Below are 22,403 nucleotides of genomic sequence, written 5' to 3' on the forward strand. Positions count from 1 at the left end.
TAAATGATGAGAAATGAAGAAAGTTAGCATCCTGGCTTTGAAGTGGGTTAATAAACATTTGAAATGACAAATTGACTTGTTCAACACTTTAGTGCAGGTCATGGAAGTCAACTTGTTTAGAATTATTATTCAACATCATTTCCAGAAAGCAGGACTGCTTTGACTCTAAGGCATTGCAATTTTAAAAATCTACTTAAAAGTCTGTGTATGTTGAGAAATTGCCTCTTCTCCTCTTACTTGTATACAAAGTAGATACTACCATGTTTCCCAGAAAATAAGACCGGGTCTTGTATTAATTTTTGCTCCAACAATCTACATTTATTCATTTATTCATGTACAAAAATCTACATTTATTCAAACAGTCATGTCTGGCTGACGATCATAACTGGGGTTTATGTTTGGGATTGGGCTTATATTACGAGCATCCTGAAAAGTCATGCTAGGGTTTATTTTCCAGTTCGGTCTTATTTTCAGGGAAACACCATATGCACTCTTCACATAGAAAGGAGACTCCTTTCCTCTCAATAGATGTTTCTATGTAAGGAACAGTCATTAGTAGATTAACATTCATAGCCTCTTGCCACCTTCTCATACATTCTTTTCAGGAGAAAGAAAGACACACAATTCATGAGATTGAGTTACAGAGCTCATCATGCTTGGCTGAGTTCCTCCTTCATTTTTCTGCTTTTGAATCTGCTTGCCTGCAGAGATCAGACATCTAACTCTGCCCTCCATGCCTTGTTATATATACATCCTGGAGTTCAGCATTACAAATCCTACTTGGCCTGCATTTGACCCATGCCCACCAAAATATTATCTAACCAATAATAACGGTGACATTCTAATTCCAAACCATTTCTTGGACAATCCCTCATTTAGTTCTGAAATTATTCAGGGAGGTGGATGTGATACACAGTTGACCAATGAACAGCACAGGTTTCAATGGTGCAGGTCCACTTATAAGCAGATTCTTTGCAATAAATACATACAGTATTGTAAGTGTACTTTCTCTTCCTTATGATTTTCTTAACATTTCTTTTTTCTAGCTTAGTTTATTTTAAGGGTACAGTATACAATCCATGTAACATACAAAATATATGTTAATTGACTGTTATCTGCAAGTTTTGCAGTAAACTTCCAGTAGGCTATTAGTAAAGTTTTGGGAAGTCAGAAGTTATAAGTGGATTTTGACTGTGCAGAGGGTTGGCGCTTCTAACCCCTCCTTGCTCAAGGGTCAACTGTATTAGTCTAACATAACTGTAACACTACTGAAATCAATCATATACTCTAAGAGGATATAAAAATTCTCTTCTATTTTCTCAAGAATTGAGATATCACAGAAATTGCTCTGAACATCCAGTATATTATTTATTGTCAAAGTCATAAAGCTGAAACAATCCTTATCTTGGAACTATAAGTGAAATGTAAATGAAAAGTTAGATTTTTAAAAAAGCCACAATTCAGAGTAGAACTATTTCAATTAAAAAATATCCCAGCTACTCGGCCACCTTTTAAATGCATCTTAATTAAGGTGCATGTGCATCCGTTTTTACCTGTATAAACATGTATTCATTTATAACAGCAAAAAACAAGAACTTCCTATTAATGATACATTTACTTGAATTCTCTGTGAAGCCTTCCTCAACTCTCCTTTACACATGACTCTGTTGTGTCCTAATCTCATGCATTTCTTCTTTTAATAGACGTAATTTCAACTTACACATGTTTATGCCATTTTTTAAGAGTATGTGTGGCTACTGCTGATTAATTTATTCATATCTAGGGAGTAATACTTGATCAAATATTCTTCAATCTTATCTTGCAAACAATATATTCATGCATAAGCTTGTCAATTTCTTTGCAATGCAGGCCATTCATCCCTCGTGGTTTTCTATTTTCCTATTTTACATGTTTTTGTATTCTAAATATGTTTTATATTTCTCATCTTGAACTGGAGGTCAAAATAAGATGTTTTATAGCATACAAACATGTGGCATCCCAGATGGCTGATTGAATACAAAGAAAATGCACAACCAGTATAAAGCGGGGGTGGGGGGGAATTGAAGCGTGGTGAAATGAAGCCAGCCAGATATCCATTGACTAGACATTTATCATGTGGAAGTTCTCATAGCAAAATTCTTATCACTATTGAATAATATATAAAAATAATATGTTCTAGGGACAGATCTCAGATTAAGCCCAGGTACTATGAATATAGACATACTTAGGTAATAACTATGGTTAATTACCTGTAGCCTAGTTCAATTGATAACACTGGGAAAGGTGTCAAGTTGCTTTTATAATTTCAAGTATCACTTACACAGAGCTGCACACTCTTGAAGTTATCTGGGCCTGCATTTTGATAAGCACAGATGAGGTCAAAAGCATACGACTTTAAACAATGGGATCTCAGATCTTTCTTTGGCTCTTGGTTTCCTGCCAGTAGGACCTTGACAAAATCAGAGGCAACATTGGATCTCCCTGTATAACTGAGAGTCAGATACTGGACTAGCCAGGGTCAAGTATTATTCTGTTAGTCTCACACTGAACATTTTGCTGTCATCCATCTCCAACCCTCTGCTAAGGTTTTTTTCTTTTTCGATATCATTCTACTAGGCGACTGTTTGTCCTAGTAGATGCCCAGCTTCAGTGAATAAGGATGAAATCACAGACCATATTTTAGCCACCATTTTTCTTCCCTAATATTTTGAATAATGGCTTCTAATACTGTAAACTCAGTGGCTCTAATAAAAATTTCAAAGTATTTTTCTTTCCATTTTTAAATTTTCTTTCCCATTATTGCCTAAGAATATCTTTTCTGAAAAGGTGGTGGTTACACTAAAATACACTCTCTGAGAAGAATGGGAATAACAGCCTTCTTTTGACTTCAGTGATTTTCTGCACTGTTTCCATCTGCAATTCTTTCCACTTGAATACACATTAAAAGATTGGAAGTGTGAGGGTGGGAGAGGAGGTGGAAGGAAATTATTCTCTGAGCACATTTATTATGCCAACAATGCAATTTAATGCATCTTTGATGATGTGCAATTAGGTATTAAGATTTCTCATAACTAGAAATGTTCTTGGTCAATGGAAATGACTGTAGATAATTTAAGGTAACCTGGGAACAATTTGGCTAGTCACAAGGCCTAGACCAGCACATAAAGCATGCAGTTTAGGGAAAAGTTGATTTGTTCTTTATATTAATCCTCTGCTTAACCGTACTGGGAAATGCAAATTTACATAAAACCTGAAAAAGAAACCAGTCATTCTTTTATATTTTAAAATAAGTTTACAAAGGTGTACCAGGGCAACTAAAAATGGCCCCCCAAACTATAATTTACTGATTTTTTTTCTAAAGGGTTAATTATTTTTGCACAAAATTAAGAGTTTTATTTACTATATATTATCGGTTTAATTTAGATCTCTAGTCCTATTTTTATTAGTTGGCCTTATTTTATTCACTGATTTTCTCTCTCATACCAGTGTGTCCAAAGGAAGAAAAAGGTGGAGAGGAGTTAGTATATTAGTACAGTTGGATAGATTTCTCCAATATGCATGACAATTCCACAACTTCAAATTCTGGTCCCATTCTATGTTCTTGGCATACTTTTGGCATTGTATATGCTAACAAGAAAATCATACAGATTGGAAAAAAAGTACATTAAGCAATGTTAGGAGTAAATAGGACAGAGAGAAGAAGGTTTTCAGGTAACTAAATGCAGTATAATTCTTGTTTCCATTTATAATAATATATTTAGCTATGATTCAGTTAAAACTGAACTCACTGCCCACTGACAAGCAATTCATAAAGTGACAGAAAACTGAGCAACCCCCATTAGCATTGGTTTATCGATGCATTAATTTTAGGTATTCTTCATGGAAGATGTAACTACAACAGCACTGAATATGGCTGGTGTGAAAATGAAGTGGATAAAAACCATATAGATATCTCTATATATATAGATATATAGAGATATCTATAGAGAGAGAGAAAGAGACATTTTGACAGCACTAATCACCTGAGAAAATGTTTCTTCATAATCCACAAGATCAAATGTGCAAGTATGAATGTAATCTTAAAACATTTCACTTTAAATGAAAATAACAGTTAACTCAATAATACAAATGTGTATTAAGTTTTACACAGTCCCTAGTTATTCATTTGGAATTTTGAAAGCTATTCCAATTTAAATCAAACATTTAAAGTCACAAAATAGAAAAGTTTTTAAATAAAATCATTAGGGCAAAATTTTTAGTTCTGTATCTACTGTGGTACACATTAAACATAATAAAACAAAACAGACCAACAAAAGAAAGCGGCTCTGCACACGGGGCTTGCTGATACTCACTTAGCATGGCGGATATCTGGCAGGGACCTCTCGAGAGCAATGTTGTTGCTGACAAAAATGTTGAAACCATTCTCCCTATAAGCTAAGTCATCATGGTCCTCTTCAGTGAGGGGGTAGGGTTTCCCGTGTTCACCTTTCCCTAGCAGGAGAAAACAAAATGGGATTATTATCTGTATAAAAACTGTTCCATCTTCTAAAACAAATAATAAGACTTGAAAGTTGTGTGTATCTTTAGTCACTTGTTAGTATGCTCCACAGAAGGTTCTGTTAATAAGATTGTATTATATCATATTCATTATTTTATTTAGAAAAAAGGTATATACCCATGATAAAAAGCAGACAACACAAAAATAGAAAGTATAATCTCACCTTCCAGAGAACCACTGCTAAGCTTTTAAGTGTAGGTTTCCTAACATTTGTACACAGCTTCTAATATACATACTGCTTTATAATTTGATTTTTTTCCACATAATTGTATTAAAAAACATCTTTTCATTTACTTCCAATGGTTTATATTATTTCATTGTATCCCAATTTACACCATTCCATTGAAGATATACTTTTATTTCTAATTTTCCCTATTATAAACAATGTTGAAATAAATACCTTTGCTTATATATTCCTAGTTATGTACTTTTGGAAACGGGAGGATAATTCATAAGATAGAACAGCGAGAATATCTTTAGAGTATGTTTATCATGGTTTTCACAAATCCTCAGAAGCATTAGATAATATAAAATTTACTGGTGAAATATATATTACCCATCCTTTAATTTGGTTTCCCTTAATTACTAATAAACTCAATAACTTCATATACATTTAACATTTGAATGTCTTACACTGCAAAATGATTGTTCAGTTTTCAAAAACAATTTGTATGTTGTTTTAAATAATATACTATGTTAATAAAAGCTTTGTGAATCACGTCTGTTGTACATGTTTTCTAAGTTTATTTCATTTAAGTTAAATTTAAGACTTCTACTTTTCAGTACTGCATGCAAGGAGCTTGCCACTCTGTCCTAACCACAAATAAAAAGCCGAACACACAGAAAAATTCAACTCATATCTGCCACAGAGGAGAGAATACAGGGTAAAAAGCGGCCCACAAGACTGGAGAGACAACTAAACAATAGATGATGCATTACAGAGTTGTATACCTGAAACTTATGTAACTTTACGAAACGTTGTCCCCCGATAAACTTTAATTTAAAAAATTAAAAAAATAAAAAAGATTGAAGAGACAAACAGAAGAATGCAGGGAGTTGAAGCTTACCAGAGCAGGGAGGGGCTCAGCAAGAAACTGCCTGGAACTGGGGCTGGGATAGAAAAACCTGGCCTGTAATTGACAAGTTGCAGGAGGCTCAGGGCAGAGAAGTCTGAGAGTTAAAAACTCCAAAAGGAGGGACCCGGTCATAGGGAGGCGCCAATAATTTTGAGAGATTTACCTTCAGGAGCTCGAGCAGTTTCCCAGAGCAAATAATGAAGAAAAATCCTTCCGAGCTTCCCGTAAGGAAGCCATTCTGAAGTACGTCAGAGCACAGCGTTGCCCTTATAAAGCCTGCCCTCAGGAGAAACTAGTTAACCCGAGCTTCACCTGCGGGGATGTGATCAGAGCCTAGCTGGGCTGGGGGAAAGGAAACACCCAGTTCTAACCCACTCTAATCATCCTATTCCGCCAAAGAAGGGAGAAAACAAAAAACACCTGAGAAAGTGTTGTGACGTCCACAGTCCTGAGGCATAGGCTCACCAAAAGGCTGAGAACCTAATCATAAGAGTATAGAACACTTACCCTCCCCCCATGCCTCATGATCACATTATAAAAGGCTACAGACAGCAATTTCCTTTACAAGCACATCATGTCCAACTAGCAAGAAAAAAATTACAAGGCATACCAAAGAACAAAAAACATGACCTGAAGAAGCAGAGCAAGCACCAGAACCAGATACAGCAGGGATGCTGGGATGATCAGAATGGGGATTTAAAACAACAATGGCTAATATGCTAAGGGCTCCATGGAAAAATAAACAGAATGCAAGAACAGATGGGCGATGTAAGCAGAGAGATGGAAATTCTGTGAAAGAACCAAAAAAGCAATGCTAGTGATAAAAACATTGTAGCAGAAGTGAAGAATTCCTTTGATGGGCCTATTAGATTGGGTATAGCTGTGGAATTAACCTGGCAGCTTGAAGGTATTCTAATATTGCTTAGAACAAAGATAATTATAAATAATGGCAAAAACCGCAATTACCTTTGCACCAACCTAATACATACCTCCAAAACCAGGAAGCAATCAGAACAGACACTGAAAAAAGTGGAACAGTATATCCAAGGACTGTAGGATAACTACAAATGGTGTAACATACATATAATGGGTTTAACAGAAGGGAAAGAAAAGGAGAAAAGAACAGAAGAAAAATTGGAAACATGAGAAAAATTCAACAAAACTTAAATTTAAAAACTATAAAAAATGATGTTAATTTGTCAAGTTTGTTATTAATAAAGGTTAATATATAATCAACTCTGTATGTACTAGGAAGCAATTTGAAATACAATATTTCAAGTAATTTTTAAAATAAGAAAATATAAAATATTTAGGAATAAATCTAATGAACTATGTACAAGGCTACTTTGCACATTAAAAATATAAACATTGCTGAGAGAAATTAATGAAGAATTAATTAACTGAAGTGATGTATCATGATCTTGGATTGAAAAAATATATTATGATGTCAATTCTCCATAAATTGATAATTTATCTATAATGCAATCCAAATTAAAATCCCAGTTTTTGCTTGTGGGTGTGGTTGTTGGTGGTGTGTACGTGGGTGTGTAGCTGAGAGGGGTGAGGGTGAGGGTCAGTGATACTGAGGAGCTGAATAAAAATGTATTTGAAAATGTGAAGTACCTCCAATACCCACCACAGTATTAAAAAAGGACATAGTTGGAGAAAATTAAAACGATACACATTTGGCTATAGAATAAACCAGAATTAATTTGGTTACATAAAAATAATAATGCAAACAGGTAATAATAATAACCAGTCATTGTTGATAATGATATTGTCTTCATTTTCTGATTATGGAAACTTCACTTTTAAAAGAACAGTCATCTAATATGTCTAACATCTAGAGATATGGGTAATTTTCATATAAAAAACATGTATTTTTTGACTTAGCATTAAAGAATTAAAAAGAAGTTATATTCATTCTGAGCACAGCTCTTTACATTGGAGATAACATAAATGTATGTGCACAAATTGATGCTGGTGACAAGAATTTGCTATGAAAGAAACTAAGAATTGACAATGTTTTAAAATAGGCATGTTTGCATAGAAATCTCAGTGTTCTCTCATTTTTCAGCTTTCAGTGTGGGCTTGTGAAAGTTTTTCTTTCCCAATTGTTTAGTTATGCTCTTAATTATCATAAAAATGTTCATTATCTGCAGCTAATGCACGAGAAATCATGTTAAGAAATATTTCACTTCAACATCCCAATCATTGTAAAGCTTATTTAGCTTAGTCATCATTGGTGCATCTGGGTTTACGTACATAGATACAATTTTTTCAGTTATTAAGAACTAATAATAAAAAGCATTTTAAAAGTCTTGTTCAAAAGCTATGGTAATTTATATATTATAGGATTTCTACATTTTCTCTGTCCCCTCCTACCCTCACTTCTTCCTAAGGGGCAGTTCTTGACTTAATTCCACATAGTGCATTCGCCAGTGACAACTTTTTTTTTCTCTGTTTATGTACTCAAACTAAATGGAGCATGACTGTCACATGTGTCTGACTTGGTCTGTTAGTATCTTCCCTTGCGTAAAAATTATAAAATGTCAAAGTGTCATGGATTGCATTTTACTATTTCTAAAAAATGAGGCAACACCATCATAAAGTATTACATATCTCCTTTGATGCAGGTAGGAAGTTGAGATAAAAACTATCAAAGAAAGCAGAAAGAACATAAAGAAAATAAAGAGGACACTTGTAAAGGGGCAAAATAAAATGAAAGCAGCAAAAGAACAATAAATTAGAAAACTACAAATGAAAAGACAAGATTGGGTGGTATACTCTTCAATAAATTTAATCTCTTGAATAAAGGAGTAAAACTACGATTTATGAAATAATAATTTTATAACCTGTTATTAGTAACATTGTATATAGTTTGAGAAGACAACTAAAATTACACTTTATGGTAGGATGAGAAAACTATAGAGGCTGTGGTCCTAAATAAGCTCTTAAAAAATATTTTAGTTAAATATTAAGAGAAACACCAAAATTATCCTGATTTTTAAACTGAGTGATAAATACGTGTATATATCAGAGTTAGAATAGTTTCTATATAGCAATTGTTGCATTATAGCCAATTCCGTTACCACCCCCCTACATTAGCCTCTGACCCATTAGTCGAGAGAGTGTCTCGGAAAACTGAGGCCGGATGGAATGATATCTGTAAAGCTCTCTCGGGGAGTGTCTCAGGTGACTGGGACCTATTGGAATGATAATANCTAATGGAAAAGGTCTTAAGGCACACATAAGTCACGGGTTACAAATTGATTGACAGCAGTAAAACAGTTTCACTTCTTTTCAAATTTCTCAATAAAAGCCATGCGCTGACCTGATTCTGGGCTCACTCAGTCTTCTCTGGCTGAGTCCCTTGGTCTAGCTCTTAATCTTACTTTTGTCTCTTGCTCTTATTCAATCTGCATCGCCCCTTAAGAGAAACCTGTTTGCCCTTGCCACGCTGGACATGACAGCAATCATCCCCTTAGTGTATTTTGATTATGAATAACAGCAAAAGCCTTATAAAGCATATGCCATTTATCATAAAAATTTTACATGATGCTGAAGGACTAGTGAATTCTTTTTCAATACATCATAAAGAAAGGTGGATGCATGAGAAGAGATGAAGGAATGAAAAAGATGTTATTTCGTATAGTCATTAAAGAATAAGAACACCACAAATACCACCTTCTCTTTCAGGGTCAGGATGGTTGGTGGGAGTGGAGGAGTTGGAGAGTGAGGGACTTTGAATATCAAATGGGAAAAGATGCAACTCATGAAAGTCCTATGCTAAGAACTATATATAATATATAATTCTTGTTTGGAATGCCATTGGATTTATATTTCTTTCTTTTTATATGTATATATATATATATATTTTTTCTTTTTCTTTGGATTTACATTTCTATGGAACTAGAAAAGACATTCAACCTGTTCACCCAAGTATGAATGTCTCCCTCATGTCTGCAGTAATGGAATGAAAAATGATCAGTAATCCATGTCTCATAAACTTCCAGTTGTTCCAACAAACGTGGCATACAGAAAGCACAGAAACCTGAATTACGCAAATAATGTTCCTAGTAAAGTTGTTGAATGAAGAGGTTTTAATGGAACACAGAAGTGCATTAGATTTAGAACAAGCTCTTAAAGCATAACTAAGTTTAAATTTACCATTATCAGAAATGTCTATATTTTAAATTAACCAATTAATATCTCTATCTTTTTGCTACAATCTTCTACTGTTTTCATGCATTTTTTTATGTTTTCTTCATTTCATGAGGTATGTACTAACTCTATCCAGGTAGCTAGCTGTGATACTTACAAGGGGAATAAGCAATGCTTGTCATGCCAGTGCACTTCCTGGAGTGGATCTGGTCATGCTTAGTCCTAACTTCATGCCTTACTCAAGGAATTTTCATTGATTGAGTCATCTTGGAAGTGATAACTGAAGATTAGTTTTCAATAAATTGTGGATTTCATCACTATGAACATGGAGAAAACACATCTATGCAAGTTTGGCATATTCTTTGGGAAACCCAGTAGGTCATTTTATTTCTAAATTGTTTCCATATGGACTCCCAATAAATTTGCCTTTAATTGTCTCCTTTTTTCTGCATAAGGAACAGGCTAGTATTCTGATGCCAGAGGGTTGGGTTTTTAAGACTTTTCTTCTAACTATAATATATATATTTTTTTTCTTCTGAAAAATCATAAAATAACCACATTTTTCAAAACTTTCATTTTTCTCCCCTTTCTTCAATAAAGTTTATATGAATGTACCTCAGTACCAGAGTAAACCTAAAAGGTATAATGATTGTGAGGGGCACTGTGCCTGTTAGAAACTATATGCAGTATTTGTTTGTGAAAATCAAAGAGCTGATCACAATTATACTAATCAGGGTTTGCACTTACAAGTGAATTCCAACAGATAGTTCTGTGAACTACTATTCTAAAGTTTTATAGTTTGGTTTAAATAAGTTATGATAGGTTTATAAATGTTAACTGTGATTATTTTAATATAACTATATTTTTAATATATTCTTTGAATTGTTTACTGGAACTTCTTCTCCTGACATAACCATTGACTTTGGCAGATTTTTTTTTTTTAGGCTTTTGTATATTACAGCTTTGGATGGTGCTGGCAGAAGAGAAATGTACATGGAATTCATATTTTGAGGTGATACATGTGTGATATGGCCTGAAAACTTTATATATATATATATATATATATATATATATATATATATTTCTCACTAATAGTCCCTTTTCTTTAGGCTCTGTGGCAAATTACAACATACATCTTACAAATAAATATTTCAAGGTATAAAATTCCAATTGAATTTACAAATTTGAAGAACTAAAACTAAATATTAGGAGATTTTTAAAAAAGCTAATTTGTTGGCAATAATCTAGCTCTTTCAGATACTGTTCCTTTGGCATCACCCTAACAATTATTGTGTGAAGAATTAGGTTTTTAAAAAAAATCTTTGATTATTATAAACACAATATTGAAGTGAGATGGAGAACAAAGAATCCATTTGTAATATACAAAAAGTATTGAAAGATTTGGTTTTCTGTTTCTATTCTATTTATAAAGTGCATTATCATGTCACATTTTCTCTCAAAAAATGTCCACTTGCTCATATCTAAAATGGAAAATTAATCTTTTAGGGCTATTGTTAGATTTATATAAGAAAATATATAACAAATCTAATATATATATATATATATATATATATANATATATATATATATATATATATATATATATATATATATATATATATATATATATATATATATATATATATGTATATATGTATATATAATATAACAAGATATCAACTGAAAATCCTGGAACTATTTTTTCAGATTTGTTGTCTGACTGTTTAGAATAATTCAATAAACTTCCATTACTCCAACTGTTTTGGGGAGGAGAAGTGGATGATGTCCTAGTTTCAGCTTTATCACTTACAACTAAGCAGCGTGGTGCTCCTTGTCCATCTCTTCTTCCTTCTTTTCACCTCCATCTCTCTTTTTCTTGTTCTCCTTTGTTTCTTTTCTTTTCTTCTTGTTTTTTTTTTAGTGTTCTCTCTTACTTTTAAAAGTTAACTAATTCACAATGTTACGAATAACAAGTTCCCCTTCTCCCTTCTCTGTGCCATAACATCCACTATCTACTAAACTAGCTGATACATACACACAATATGAATTGTTGCTATATTTTATTCTTTAATTTTTAGTTTTAGTCATTACTATTGGGTTGTTGGAAAAGTCATGATGCGTGGTTGCGACAGATGGCACTAGTTCATTTTTGGAAGTACTAGAGTCATGCGCATCTATATTATCCCTATGTCATTTGACAGCTGACAGTTCTAGCTTCAATCTAAAAAAAATGAGCGATTTGGTTGAGTTTTGGAGATTTTATAAGTGGAAGATGGAAGACCAAACTGTGCATTTTTGCCATATTTTACTGTTTTACTTCCATAAAGGGAAGAACACATGTCAAGCTTGTGAAAAGTTACATAAAGTTTATGGTGACAATGCTCTACAAGAATGTCAGTGCCAATGATGGTTCACGAAATTCCATGCTGGTGATCTTGATCTCAATGACACTCCTCGGTCAAAGAAGCCCACCAAGGTTGATGACAACAAAATAAAGGCATTGATCGAGTCAAACCCACGTTACATGACAAGAGAGATTGCTGAAACGTTGAACATCCATCATTCAAGTGTTCAAAACCACCTGAAGAAGCTGGGATATGAAAGCAAGCTCGATATGTGGGTTCCACATGGACTCAAAGAAGTTCATTTGACGGCATGTATAAACATCTGCAATATGTTCATTAAATGTGAAGAACGATCCTTTTTTGAAGCAACTGATAACTGGTGATGAGAAGTGGATTGTTTACAACAATTTGGTGTGCAAATGGTCTTGGTCCTGACATGATGATTCTCCTCAAATGACATCGAAAGCAGACATTCATCAGAGGAAGGTTACGCTCTCAGTGTGGTGGAATTTTAAAGGTGTCGTGTTTTTTGAGCTCCTACAAAGGAATCAAACAATCAATTCAAATGTGTACTGTTGGCAATTGGACAGTTTGAACGAATCCATCATCCAGAAATGTCCAGAGCTTGTTAATTTAATAAAGGAGTGGTGTTCCATTGGGACAATGTGAGACCATACACAAGTTTGATCACCCGTCAAAAATTATTGGAGCTTGGATGGGATGTGTTGCCACACCCACCATACTCGCCTGACCTTATGCCATCAGACTTCCACTCGTTTCGCTCTCTTCAAAACCCCTTGCGTGGTATACCGTTCAATTCAGATGAGGCTGTAAATCAGCACCTTGTTCAGTTTTTTGCAAATAAAGACAGGTCCTTCTATGAACGAGGAATTATGAAGCTCACTGAAAGATGGCAAAAGGTTATCGAACAAAACAGGCAATATATTATTGATTGATCTTTGTTCTTTATATAAATAAATGACGTTTGAAAAACATAGACAAAATACGTCATGACTTTTCTGACAACCCATTACATAATTTCTACTGCATATGATGAGTATGAAGGCTCTTTCCTCATTTTGCCCTTATCACATGTGCACATTTCATCTCTCCATCCTATTATATAGTTTTACTAATTTTGATTAGAAGTAATTCTTTGGAGATGTGTCTTGTAAATATGCTTATGAGCATATGACTATGTGTGCTATTCAGAGTTGAGTTATGTACTGCATTATAATTACATATAGTCTTTGTCTTTCACCATGGAGTTAATCATCATTATTTTTGTTTGTTTTCTAGGAACTTTATTAATAATTCAACAATAATTCAACTACAAAACTCCCCATCAGTTGTTCATATATTTTCTCTCAAAACTTTGAAGTATCGTATCTTCTATTATTTTCATACTCTTAAATAACGCTTCCCAGGAGCCATTTGCTTTCATTCTGGCTGGGTTGCTCTCTATGCCTGGTGCATAGCTTTCACCTCAGGTCCTACCTAACAAACATCTTGGCTTCACTCCTGCACACAACCTACTGTTTTGTGTGTGCTGTAATCTGACCCTCTCTTATTTTTTTACTAGTTGTTCACATTGCAAAACATCTTTCATGAGCTAGCTAACTAACAAAATTAGTGTGGATTGGAAACCATTATGTTTCTATATGTCTTTATTCTTCCCTTATACTTTTCCGATAGGATATAGAATTCTAGATTGGCAATAGTTTTCCTTGATACTTTTGAAGGTTCTATTTTTTATTATCTTGCCTTATGTATTGTAGCATTACTGTTTGCAGTTTGAAGCCATCATGGTTCCACCTTATTTGCTGGGGAGCTTTTTTTTTTTTCTTTCTGGAATATTTTAGGATATTTTCTTCATCCCTAAAGATTTAAAACTGCACATTTTATACATGATTGTGGGTCCTTTATGCTGAGGAGTAGGTAGTACTTTTCAATTTGAAACTAATAGTCTTCAAATTTAAGACAATTTATTGAATTTATTCATTGTCTTTTCTCTATTCTCTTTTGAGATTTCCTATAACCTTAACTTGGGCCTCTTAAATGGGTCATATCATTTTTGAAAATAATTTTTCTCATGTTCTATCTCTTTTTCATTTGTGCTACTTCTTAGGGGACTTCTGTTGTTCCTTGGAAATTTGTAAAAGTTTTTCACAGCTATTTGTGTATTCCTTCATTTTCAACAATTTTTTTTCCGGACTGTTCCTTTAAAAGCATTATGATCTTTTATGAATGTAATAAAATCCTCTGATTTCTCTAAGGATACTATATCAGCTATGGATTACTCAAAGAAGCAGAACTTGTTGGCATATCTCTTTGTATGTATGTCTGTCTGTCTATCTATCACCTATCTATCATCTATCTGTCATCTATCATTGATCTATCATCTATCTATCTAAAGAAATGGAGTCTAATTACGGAGATGCATTTATACACCAGGACAATATTCAAAACCTGCAAAAACTTCTTGTAAAAGATGGCAAAATATAGCATGATAGCAGAAACTTTCCCTATTATTTAAAGATATTAAAACATTTTAAAACCATAACAAAATTCACCACTGACAACCACATGAAGAAATTAAGGAAAGGAAGCAAGAGGTGGGGGGAACCACAATGTTCATATCAATGTAAATGAAGTCATGTACTTCAAAATGACATTTCAGACAACACCTGGCTGCATGTACAATATAATGGTGGTCCATAAGATTATAATGGAACTGAAATTTTCTATTGCCTAGTAAAGTCTTAGCCATTGTAACACCATAGAGCAACAACACATTACTCTTGTGATTATGGTGATGCTAGTGCAAATAAACTTAATGTGCTATCAGTCATATGACAGTATAGTGCATACAATTATGTACAGTGCATGATACTTGATAATGACAATATGTTACTGATGTCTGCATTTGCTATATGATGCTTATTGTTATTTTACAGTGTACTCTTTCTACAAAAAACACTTTGCTGTAGACCTGTATGTTGTGTTGTGCTGTGAGCAGCTTCATAGTGTTTACCTTATACTGTGTTTACCAAGTCTCTTGACTGTTTCATTTTCTCTTGTGCTTGACTTAATCTCAAGCTGTTTTGAACAGTAACATGCCGTACAGGCTTGTAGCCTGAGAGCAACAGGCTCTATATACCAAATATAGGTGTGTGGTAGGCGATACCATCTAGTTTTGTGTAAGTGCACTCTCTGATGTTCTCACAAAGACAAAATCACCGGAGGACACGTTTCCCGGACATATTCCTGTTGTTAAGTGGCACATGACTATAGTTAATCATTATGATACCTCTGTAAATTAGGATAGTTAACTCCTTGTTTTTGGATCAGGAAACTGAGACTCAGAGACAGTAAGGCTTGTCAGGCAGGTCTGATGCCGGCTATCTGGAGTTCTGGCTGTGGGTTGTGAGACCAAGGTTAGAGCTCAGAGAGCAAGACTGCTGGACTTGATCATTACCACATCATAACCACACCGTACTAATGCAAATAGCAATTTGGGCTTGGAGGACAAATACCTATGTCCTGGATTTTACACCAAAATTTCCTCCTCATTTCAGTTCCAATCATTTGAGTAAATGGAATGCTGATCAAGGAAAAAAAAAATAATGCCTCCTGAGAAGCTGTATAATTCAGGTTGGTTCTTCCCCATTTCCACCCTCAAGTCCTTCATTTACAAAGACAAGAGGCATTGCTAAATAGTTCTATTCTAACTAATATTCTACATATTTTTTTCTAAATCACCACACATCACCAGACATTTAATTCAGGTTTAAAGGCTGAATTTGACAAATATTATCTCAAGTTTGTGTACTTTGCAATAATAATTTCTTGAAGCAATTATCAATAATCTCAAAGGAAAACTATATGATTTAGTCATATACCAATCTATTGGAAGTATTGGGGGTTCTTTGTGGAACCAGGCAATAAGATAATTAAGGGCAATCTGAAGGCACAGTGAGATTCAATCTACACTTGTTGCCTGACTAAAATATAAAGTAAAACAAAAAATAAAGAAGTAAGGATAAACTAGATTAAAATGTATTAGGTTCTTTAACATAATTTGCCACCAAAAGACACATATTCTTTTTTTGTTATCAAAATCTACATTGACAAAGAAAATATTGTTCCATCTCATACTGAGTTAAAGCTGACACTACTGTATGATCCAAATACAAATTAATTGTTTCCTCATAAAAGTTACAATTCATTGTGTTTAAATTAAAATTGTCTTCATTCCTCAATCTCAGAGGAACTCATTAAATTTACTCTCTGCTGTTAAAGCAAACTGATCCCAAAGCAGAGATGAAAGAGACTGAAGTCCCTAGACTTACAGTTGCTATAGTTTTCTTTCCCAAATAAAGCAGATATAATAATTATGGACAGTCCATCGTAAAGAGCCAAATGGAAAAAAACATGTGACAAAATAAGCTAAATCCTAGGAAAGGAACCCAATGCTCTAGAGAATAATTTAGATAAGAAGGCAAGGACTTACCAGGAATAAATTATAAAGATCACTCTGTATTAACTACATGAGTAATAAGTGAGAAGTATGAAGAAGAGATTAAGTCTCTTGACAAAAGTAGTTTAAGCATCTGTGAGTGGAAAAATTCTTTTATTTTCTCGGAGAGTTGCTGAACCATATTCCTGTTCACTTCCTGAGATTCTAGTTCTGCAGAGATTAGAAGAATCTAAGTTCATGGTTCTCTGTTTTATCTCACTGCATCACTCATGGCCACCTTAGATTGTTTTTGTTGCACAGGCCTCTTGGAGAGTGAACCTTTGGCAGGTTTGTGCCAGCCTATGGGAGCTGTAGTTTTTCAGGTCATTTTAAATCAGTTTAGAAGATGTTGAAAGAATAGGTTTTGGAGATGGCAATCAGTTCCATAATTCACACATATGTTCTTTCCAGAACAATCATTGTTATGAAGAAACAATACATTATTAGAAAAAAAAATCTTTTAAAAAATGTCAGTTAGGAAAGTAAATTGTGATAATTACTAGATATCATGAAATAACAAAATAATAATTAAAACACTATGATATTTTCGAATGTGAGGAGGAAATGATCCTTAAAAAAGAAACTCATTATAGAAGGTCACTAGGAGTGTATCGATAGTTAGGAAACAGTTAAAGGATGACAATGAGGAGTTGATCACAATACCATTGTTAATTAGAGAATGAGTATATAGAAAGGACACAGAAACACAAAGTGGACAAAAGTCTTAACTTTTCTTCACAACACATCTTATCATTTTGTCAATCTAATTTTGATTTTTTAGTTTTAACTCGTGGCTGGGAAAAAAAAATCCAAAGCAATGAAACCATACACATATAGAAGCATTAATTTTTTAAAGAATGTTATATGTGGCAGTACTTTTGCACAAATATGGTAATTTAAACATTGATAAAGGGTAACTGTAGGGCCATTACAGGATAGCTATAGCTTCTGCCTTCTAGAAGTTTTTAAGTTACGTGCATATGCAAAGTTATCCCCCTAGTGGTTATGAACAGAATAAAGAAAACAAAATGCAAAGAGAGCTGAAATGGGCATTTTAATTACTGCTGATATAATCCCTGCATTTTTATAACTTGACAATTTAATGTTTGAATAACCAATAATTTTTATGTGAGCTCTGTGTCTAAGTTAACTAATCCTGAGTTAAAGTTTGCTGCCAAAGAACACCAGTCTCAAAGAATGTCCTGACCGAAACTTTCATAAAGCCATTCATTCAACAAATATTACATACCTCTTATGTAATATTAGAGTACTAGAAGCTGTATTAGGACATGGAAAACAGACATAAAACATACATGGCTCCAGCCCTCATGGGAATAGAAGATAAAGTGTTCAAGTATTAAGGAGTTTCCTAATTAAATATTTCTTCCCTCTTGTAAAAAAATGAATACTTTATCTTTGGGTGATTTACTACTTCTATTTTTTAAAAAAAAATCACAATTAGTTTAATATTTCTTTGTTTATTTTAGCCAGAAAATAGTTAGTTTGTTTGTTTTCTTTAAAAAAAGCAGTTCTCTCAAGCTTCATTATTACATCTACTTCAGGAAACAATGGAATAATTCAGGATCTAGTAGTTCTCCCTTTTTGTCATTCAGTTGTGAGGTCATTTCTAGGCCCTGAGGGCAAATCCATTTGCTCTTTTAAGATTGGACCAGAGAGTTCTACCCTTCCTGCAGGGCTTGGGGAAGGTGATCCTTTTGGCTTTGATAGATTTTCATTCTCCAAGGCTCCATAAGTTTTCACAAACTTCTCAAGATCAAAACTCATTCCCACTACAAGGAAGTTCCACATAAGCAGTGTGCCTTCAATTCCACCTCCAGGCACACACTCAGAGGCCCTTTTAGGTTTATTTCAGAGCAGTTACCACCCTAACTCCCCCAGAAAAAAGACTTCATCGAAGCACTATTTGTAGAAAAACCAGATAGTGAAGGTTTTAAAAGTACTTTTTCCTCATTTACTGCAGTAGTTATTTCATAGGTTGATAAGACATCCTTGTAACAGCTATTTTTTGTGACAGTTTTGTTGTGACTTATAATGTATGCATGTATCTATAGTTATAGGTAGCTATATGTAAAACAATATTTTGTAGATCTCCTCAGGCAGCTAGTCAGGTATTTACTTAGTAAGAATGGTTTTAATTAACGGTTAAAATTAGAAGTTTTGAAGCCTGTCGACTGTGGGCATGCACTCAACGTGAGGCCTGTTAGCAGTGGTTGGTAGCCCTGGTTTCATGGGCTAGGGGCCAGGGAGAGCTGAGGCAGCTCTGGAATCTGTCAGCTTTTCATCCAAAGAGCCAGATGGCAGTGATTCCTCTGCCATTTTGTACTCCAAAAATGTAAGCTCTTCTAGTAATTCAAAATAACATAGAGAAAAATGGAGCGCTCTCTAAACAGCATCACATCATCATCTTTTAAGAATATCCATTCCGAAGTACAAGGACTGAGCAAGAAAGTGAGATAAGGTTTATCTAAAGGCAACGGTAGAGACTGAAAAAAAGCTGCCCCACGTCTGGCACACTAACCCCGCAAGGGGACCGGCCTGATGGCCAAGGAACGTCTCATGGATAAACTCAGTGAAGAAGAAATACGACAGCAGGGGATGGATGTCACCTCTACCCCTGCAGGCTCTGATGCACCCAGATGCCTGGCCTCCCTCCAACTTGCAGCTGTATTTGGTGAAGTCTGAGGGTTTAGAGATGCTGCTAAGGCATGCCAAGGCCAATCAACTAAGCCCTCATGTCTTCAGGCAAATGACAAACCTCTTTTACCCTCATACCACTCTGTGGCCCCTCTCCCCCCGACTAAAAACTACCTTCCAGGTTTTTCTTCTCATTGGATCTCCCACATCATCATCAACAGAATTCCCTACATCCTCATTTGCTTCAACTGCACCCTCGAAGCAAAAGGTCTATCCCTGAATATGCAGCTGTAGTTACAGCTGATCTCCCTTTCATGCTCTGCGAGTCTCTGGTCAGAAGTGGATTTTCACATATCCTTGCACAATCTGACATGACTCACACACGTTGGCTGTAAACCCATACTCTTGTGCTTGTTGCTGTCATCCTTTTGATCTCATCCTTAATTCCTTACCATTCGATAGATATTATAGCACACAACATATAGTTAGTTGCCCAGCCTCCGATAGGCCTTTGTGATTTCATTTTCCACATGGATGGCTCATCAGTGTACTGCTTTTCCTGTTTGACCTTCCTATGTTCTCTCAGTCATCAGCTCATGGTCACATGTCAGCATTGCTATTATCCAAAACTAACCCCCCACTGATCACTAGAAAAACATTTCCTATCCTTCTAGTTGTCTCGTTTACTTACTTCCCCTATACCTGCCCTTGCACCCTATTAAAATCCTCACTGCATTGACATTCCTCCTTTCTACCTATCCGTTATCTTCCTCCTGTTGTCACTGTACTCACGCCACCTTTCCAAAAAGTAAAAGTAATATAAAAGGAGCCACTTCAAAATGGAGTTAGAGCTTCTGTCCTGGAGGAACAGCCTTGCATGTCTTACTCCTCAAACCTTTGGAATATTAAAACTGGGAAAAATAACCTTTAGGCTGGGCATAAACCAGCATTGTATTCCAAACAACTGTTTGTAAAGCTCACAGGGAAGGAGATGTTATGACGACCTGGCTGAAAATTGAAGACATTCTTTAGAATTGGCACCACTCTATTAGCTTATCCACTTCTATAGACATTCTTTCCTTAGCTTGTTGACAGCCATAGAAATTTCTACCTTTTTGAAGTAATTATTCCCCCTTCCCTTTCTCATAAATATCCCCTGCCTTCACCCCTAATGGAAACACCATTTGGTTTCTGCCTGAATCAGTGTTTCCAAGATAGCTTACTTTTGGATCTCAAATAAATGCTTGTTGCCTCTCACTTTGTCCTTTTATTTTTATGGTAACAAAACCAACACTTGATCCTTTTCCTCCCATTTCTTCCCCTTACACTCACACCTTAACACCGTGCTCTCTGGCTTGTACTTTCTAAACCACTGAGTCTGTTTTCACCAATGTTATGAACAGTTATCCCAGACCTCTTCATACGAGGGATTTATTTGAATCCTTATCTTGCTTTGACTCTTGACACTATTTGGATCTATCTTTCTCTTTCCTTTCCTTCCTTCCTTCCTTCCTTCCTTCCTTCCTTCCTTCCTTCCTTCCTTCCTTCCTTTTTTTTCTTAAAACTGTCTCTTCTCTAGCTTTCTTAGGAATCAAACTCTCTTGGCTTTCTTCCTTTTTTTTCCAACCATGCTTTCTTTTTATTCTTGTTGGCTCACTCTTCTCTAACCTAATATTGTCGTTTCTTCAGTTTCTGCCCTAGACATGTATTCTTCTCTTCTCTTCCTATATTGCCTTTCTATGTGATCCTAGTTCACTTTTATGCCTTTAATTATGATCTGTCAGCTATGGCAATCAAATACACTTCTTTTGTCCCGGTTTCTCTTCTCAAAGTCAAAGCCTACTTAGCATCTCTGCTTGTATGTCTCATTGATACCTTATATTGAATATGTCTAAACCTAACTTACTAGTTACAAGCATTTCCACACTTGAATTACTGTCATATCTTCTTGAATGGCCATCCTGAAGCCAACCTCCCTTTCCGCCAACCACCAACCTCTTCCTCTCTCCATTTTGCATTCTCTATTTAGTTATCTTTTTTAAAATACAGCTCTGGTTTTGTCAAATCCTTTATAGAATCCCTTTAATGACATTTCTCCAAAAATCCTGAGAACGAAATCTAAATTCCTTTACTTGATCTATAAGGCTGTTGAAGATTTTCTCTATTGGACTTCTTTTAATTCTTGGGAAGGTCCATAAACTGCCTTGGCCTTCAAATGTATGCTTTCCTCTGCCTAGAGCACTATCCCTCCATCCTCTATCTGACATCCCATATCTGGTTGACCCCTACGTATTCTTCAGTTCTCAGTTTAGATTATTTTCTTCAAGTAACCACAAGGTGTCTCCTTTCCTAGTGTCATGACAATGGGTAGGTAGCCTCTTCCACATACTACCTGCATGACACTTGGCTGATGGTAGATACTCAGTAGAAATGTGGAATAAATGAGTGAATGGATCTATTTATAAAGATGACAGAAATCAAGGGCATTTCTTCAGCTTATTTTTAATACTAAGTCAAATATTAGCTTGTTTACTTTTAAATTTTTCTTCAAAATAGGAGACATGTTGAACTCATCTGCACTGATAGTCTCAGGTGAACTGCCAGATGTGAGAGCTTTTCAGCATGCTTTCCCTGGGTTACAAACTAGCAAGAAAACTAAAACTAGCTGGAAGAATATATATACTAATCTCAAAACAGATACAATCCACAAAAAGGATACAGTAAAAAAAAAACCCAAAGAAACAAAATCATCAGATTTGATTTAGAAAGCCAAGGTTCTAATGTTTTTAACTCATAATATGACACATTTATAACTCATTTAGTTTTTTTTTTAATTTTTCACAAAATCATTTGTGAGAAGTTAATTTGTTATTTGTCCTTTGTATTTTTCCATGTAGGCACACGATCCCTTTGAATTCTTTGCCTCAGGGACCATAACAAATTTAAGGACAATGTCTACCTAATGTATTTGCAATTTATAGCTTCAGGCCAGGGAAGAAAGTAAAGTCTATTTTGGAGTAAGAGGGAGAGAAAGGAGTATCTGATCACAGCTAGAAGAAAAGGGAACAGATTTCCACAGAGATAAA

At 34.8% G+C, this 22,403-nt stretch overlaps 1 protein-coding gene across 4 annotated transcripts in view; it reads right to left on the minus strand.

Moving 5' to 3' along the window:
• The window catches only part of GALNTL6 (polypeptide N-acetylgalactosaminyltransferase like 6), a 1,038,752-nt gene that overhangs the window by 630,459 nt on the left and 385,890 nt on the right, over positions 1 to 22,403 (minus strand). For all 4 annotated transcript variants that reach the window (XM_019636099.1, XM_019636100.1, XM_019636101.1 and 1 more), the window contains exon 4: positions 4,353 to 4,491. In XM_019636099.1, the coding sequence (XP_019491644.1) occupies positions 4,353 to 4,491 (139 nt within the window). The remainder of the gene's footprint in view (positions 1 to 4,352; positions 4,492 to 22,403) is intronic.

Source organism: Hipposideros armiger, unplaced genomic scaffold, assembly GCF_001890085.2.
Source record: "Hipposideros armiger isolate ML-2016 unplaced genomic scaffold, ASM189008v1 scaffold_27, whole genome shotgun sequence".
In the NCBI taxonomy this organism is placed as follows: Eukaryota; Metazoa; Chordata; class Mammalia; order Chiroptera; family Hipposideridae; genus Hipposideros; species Hipposideros armiger.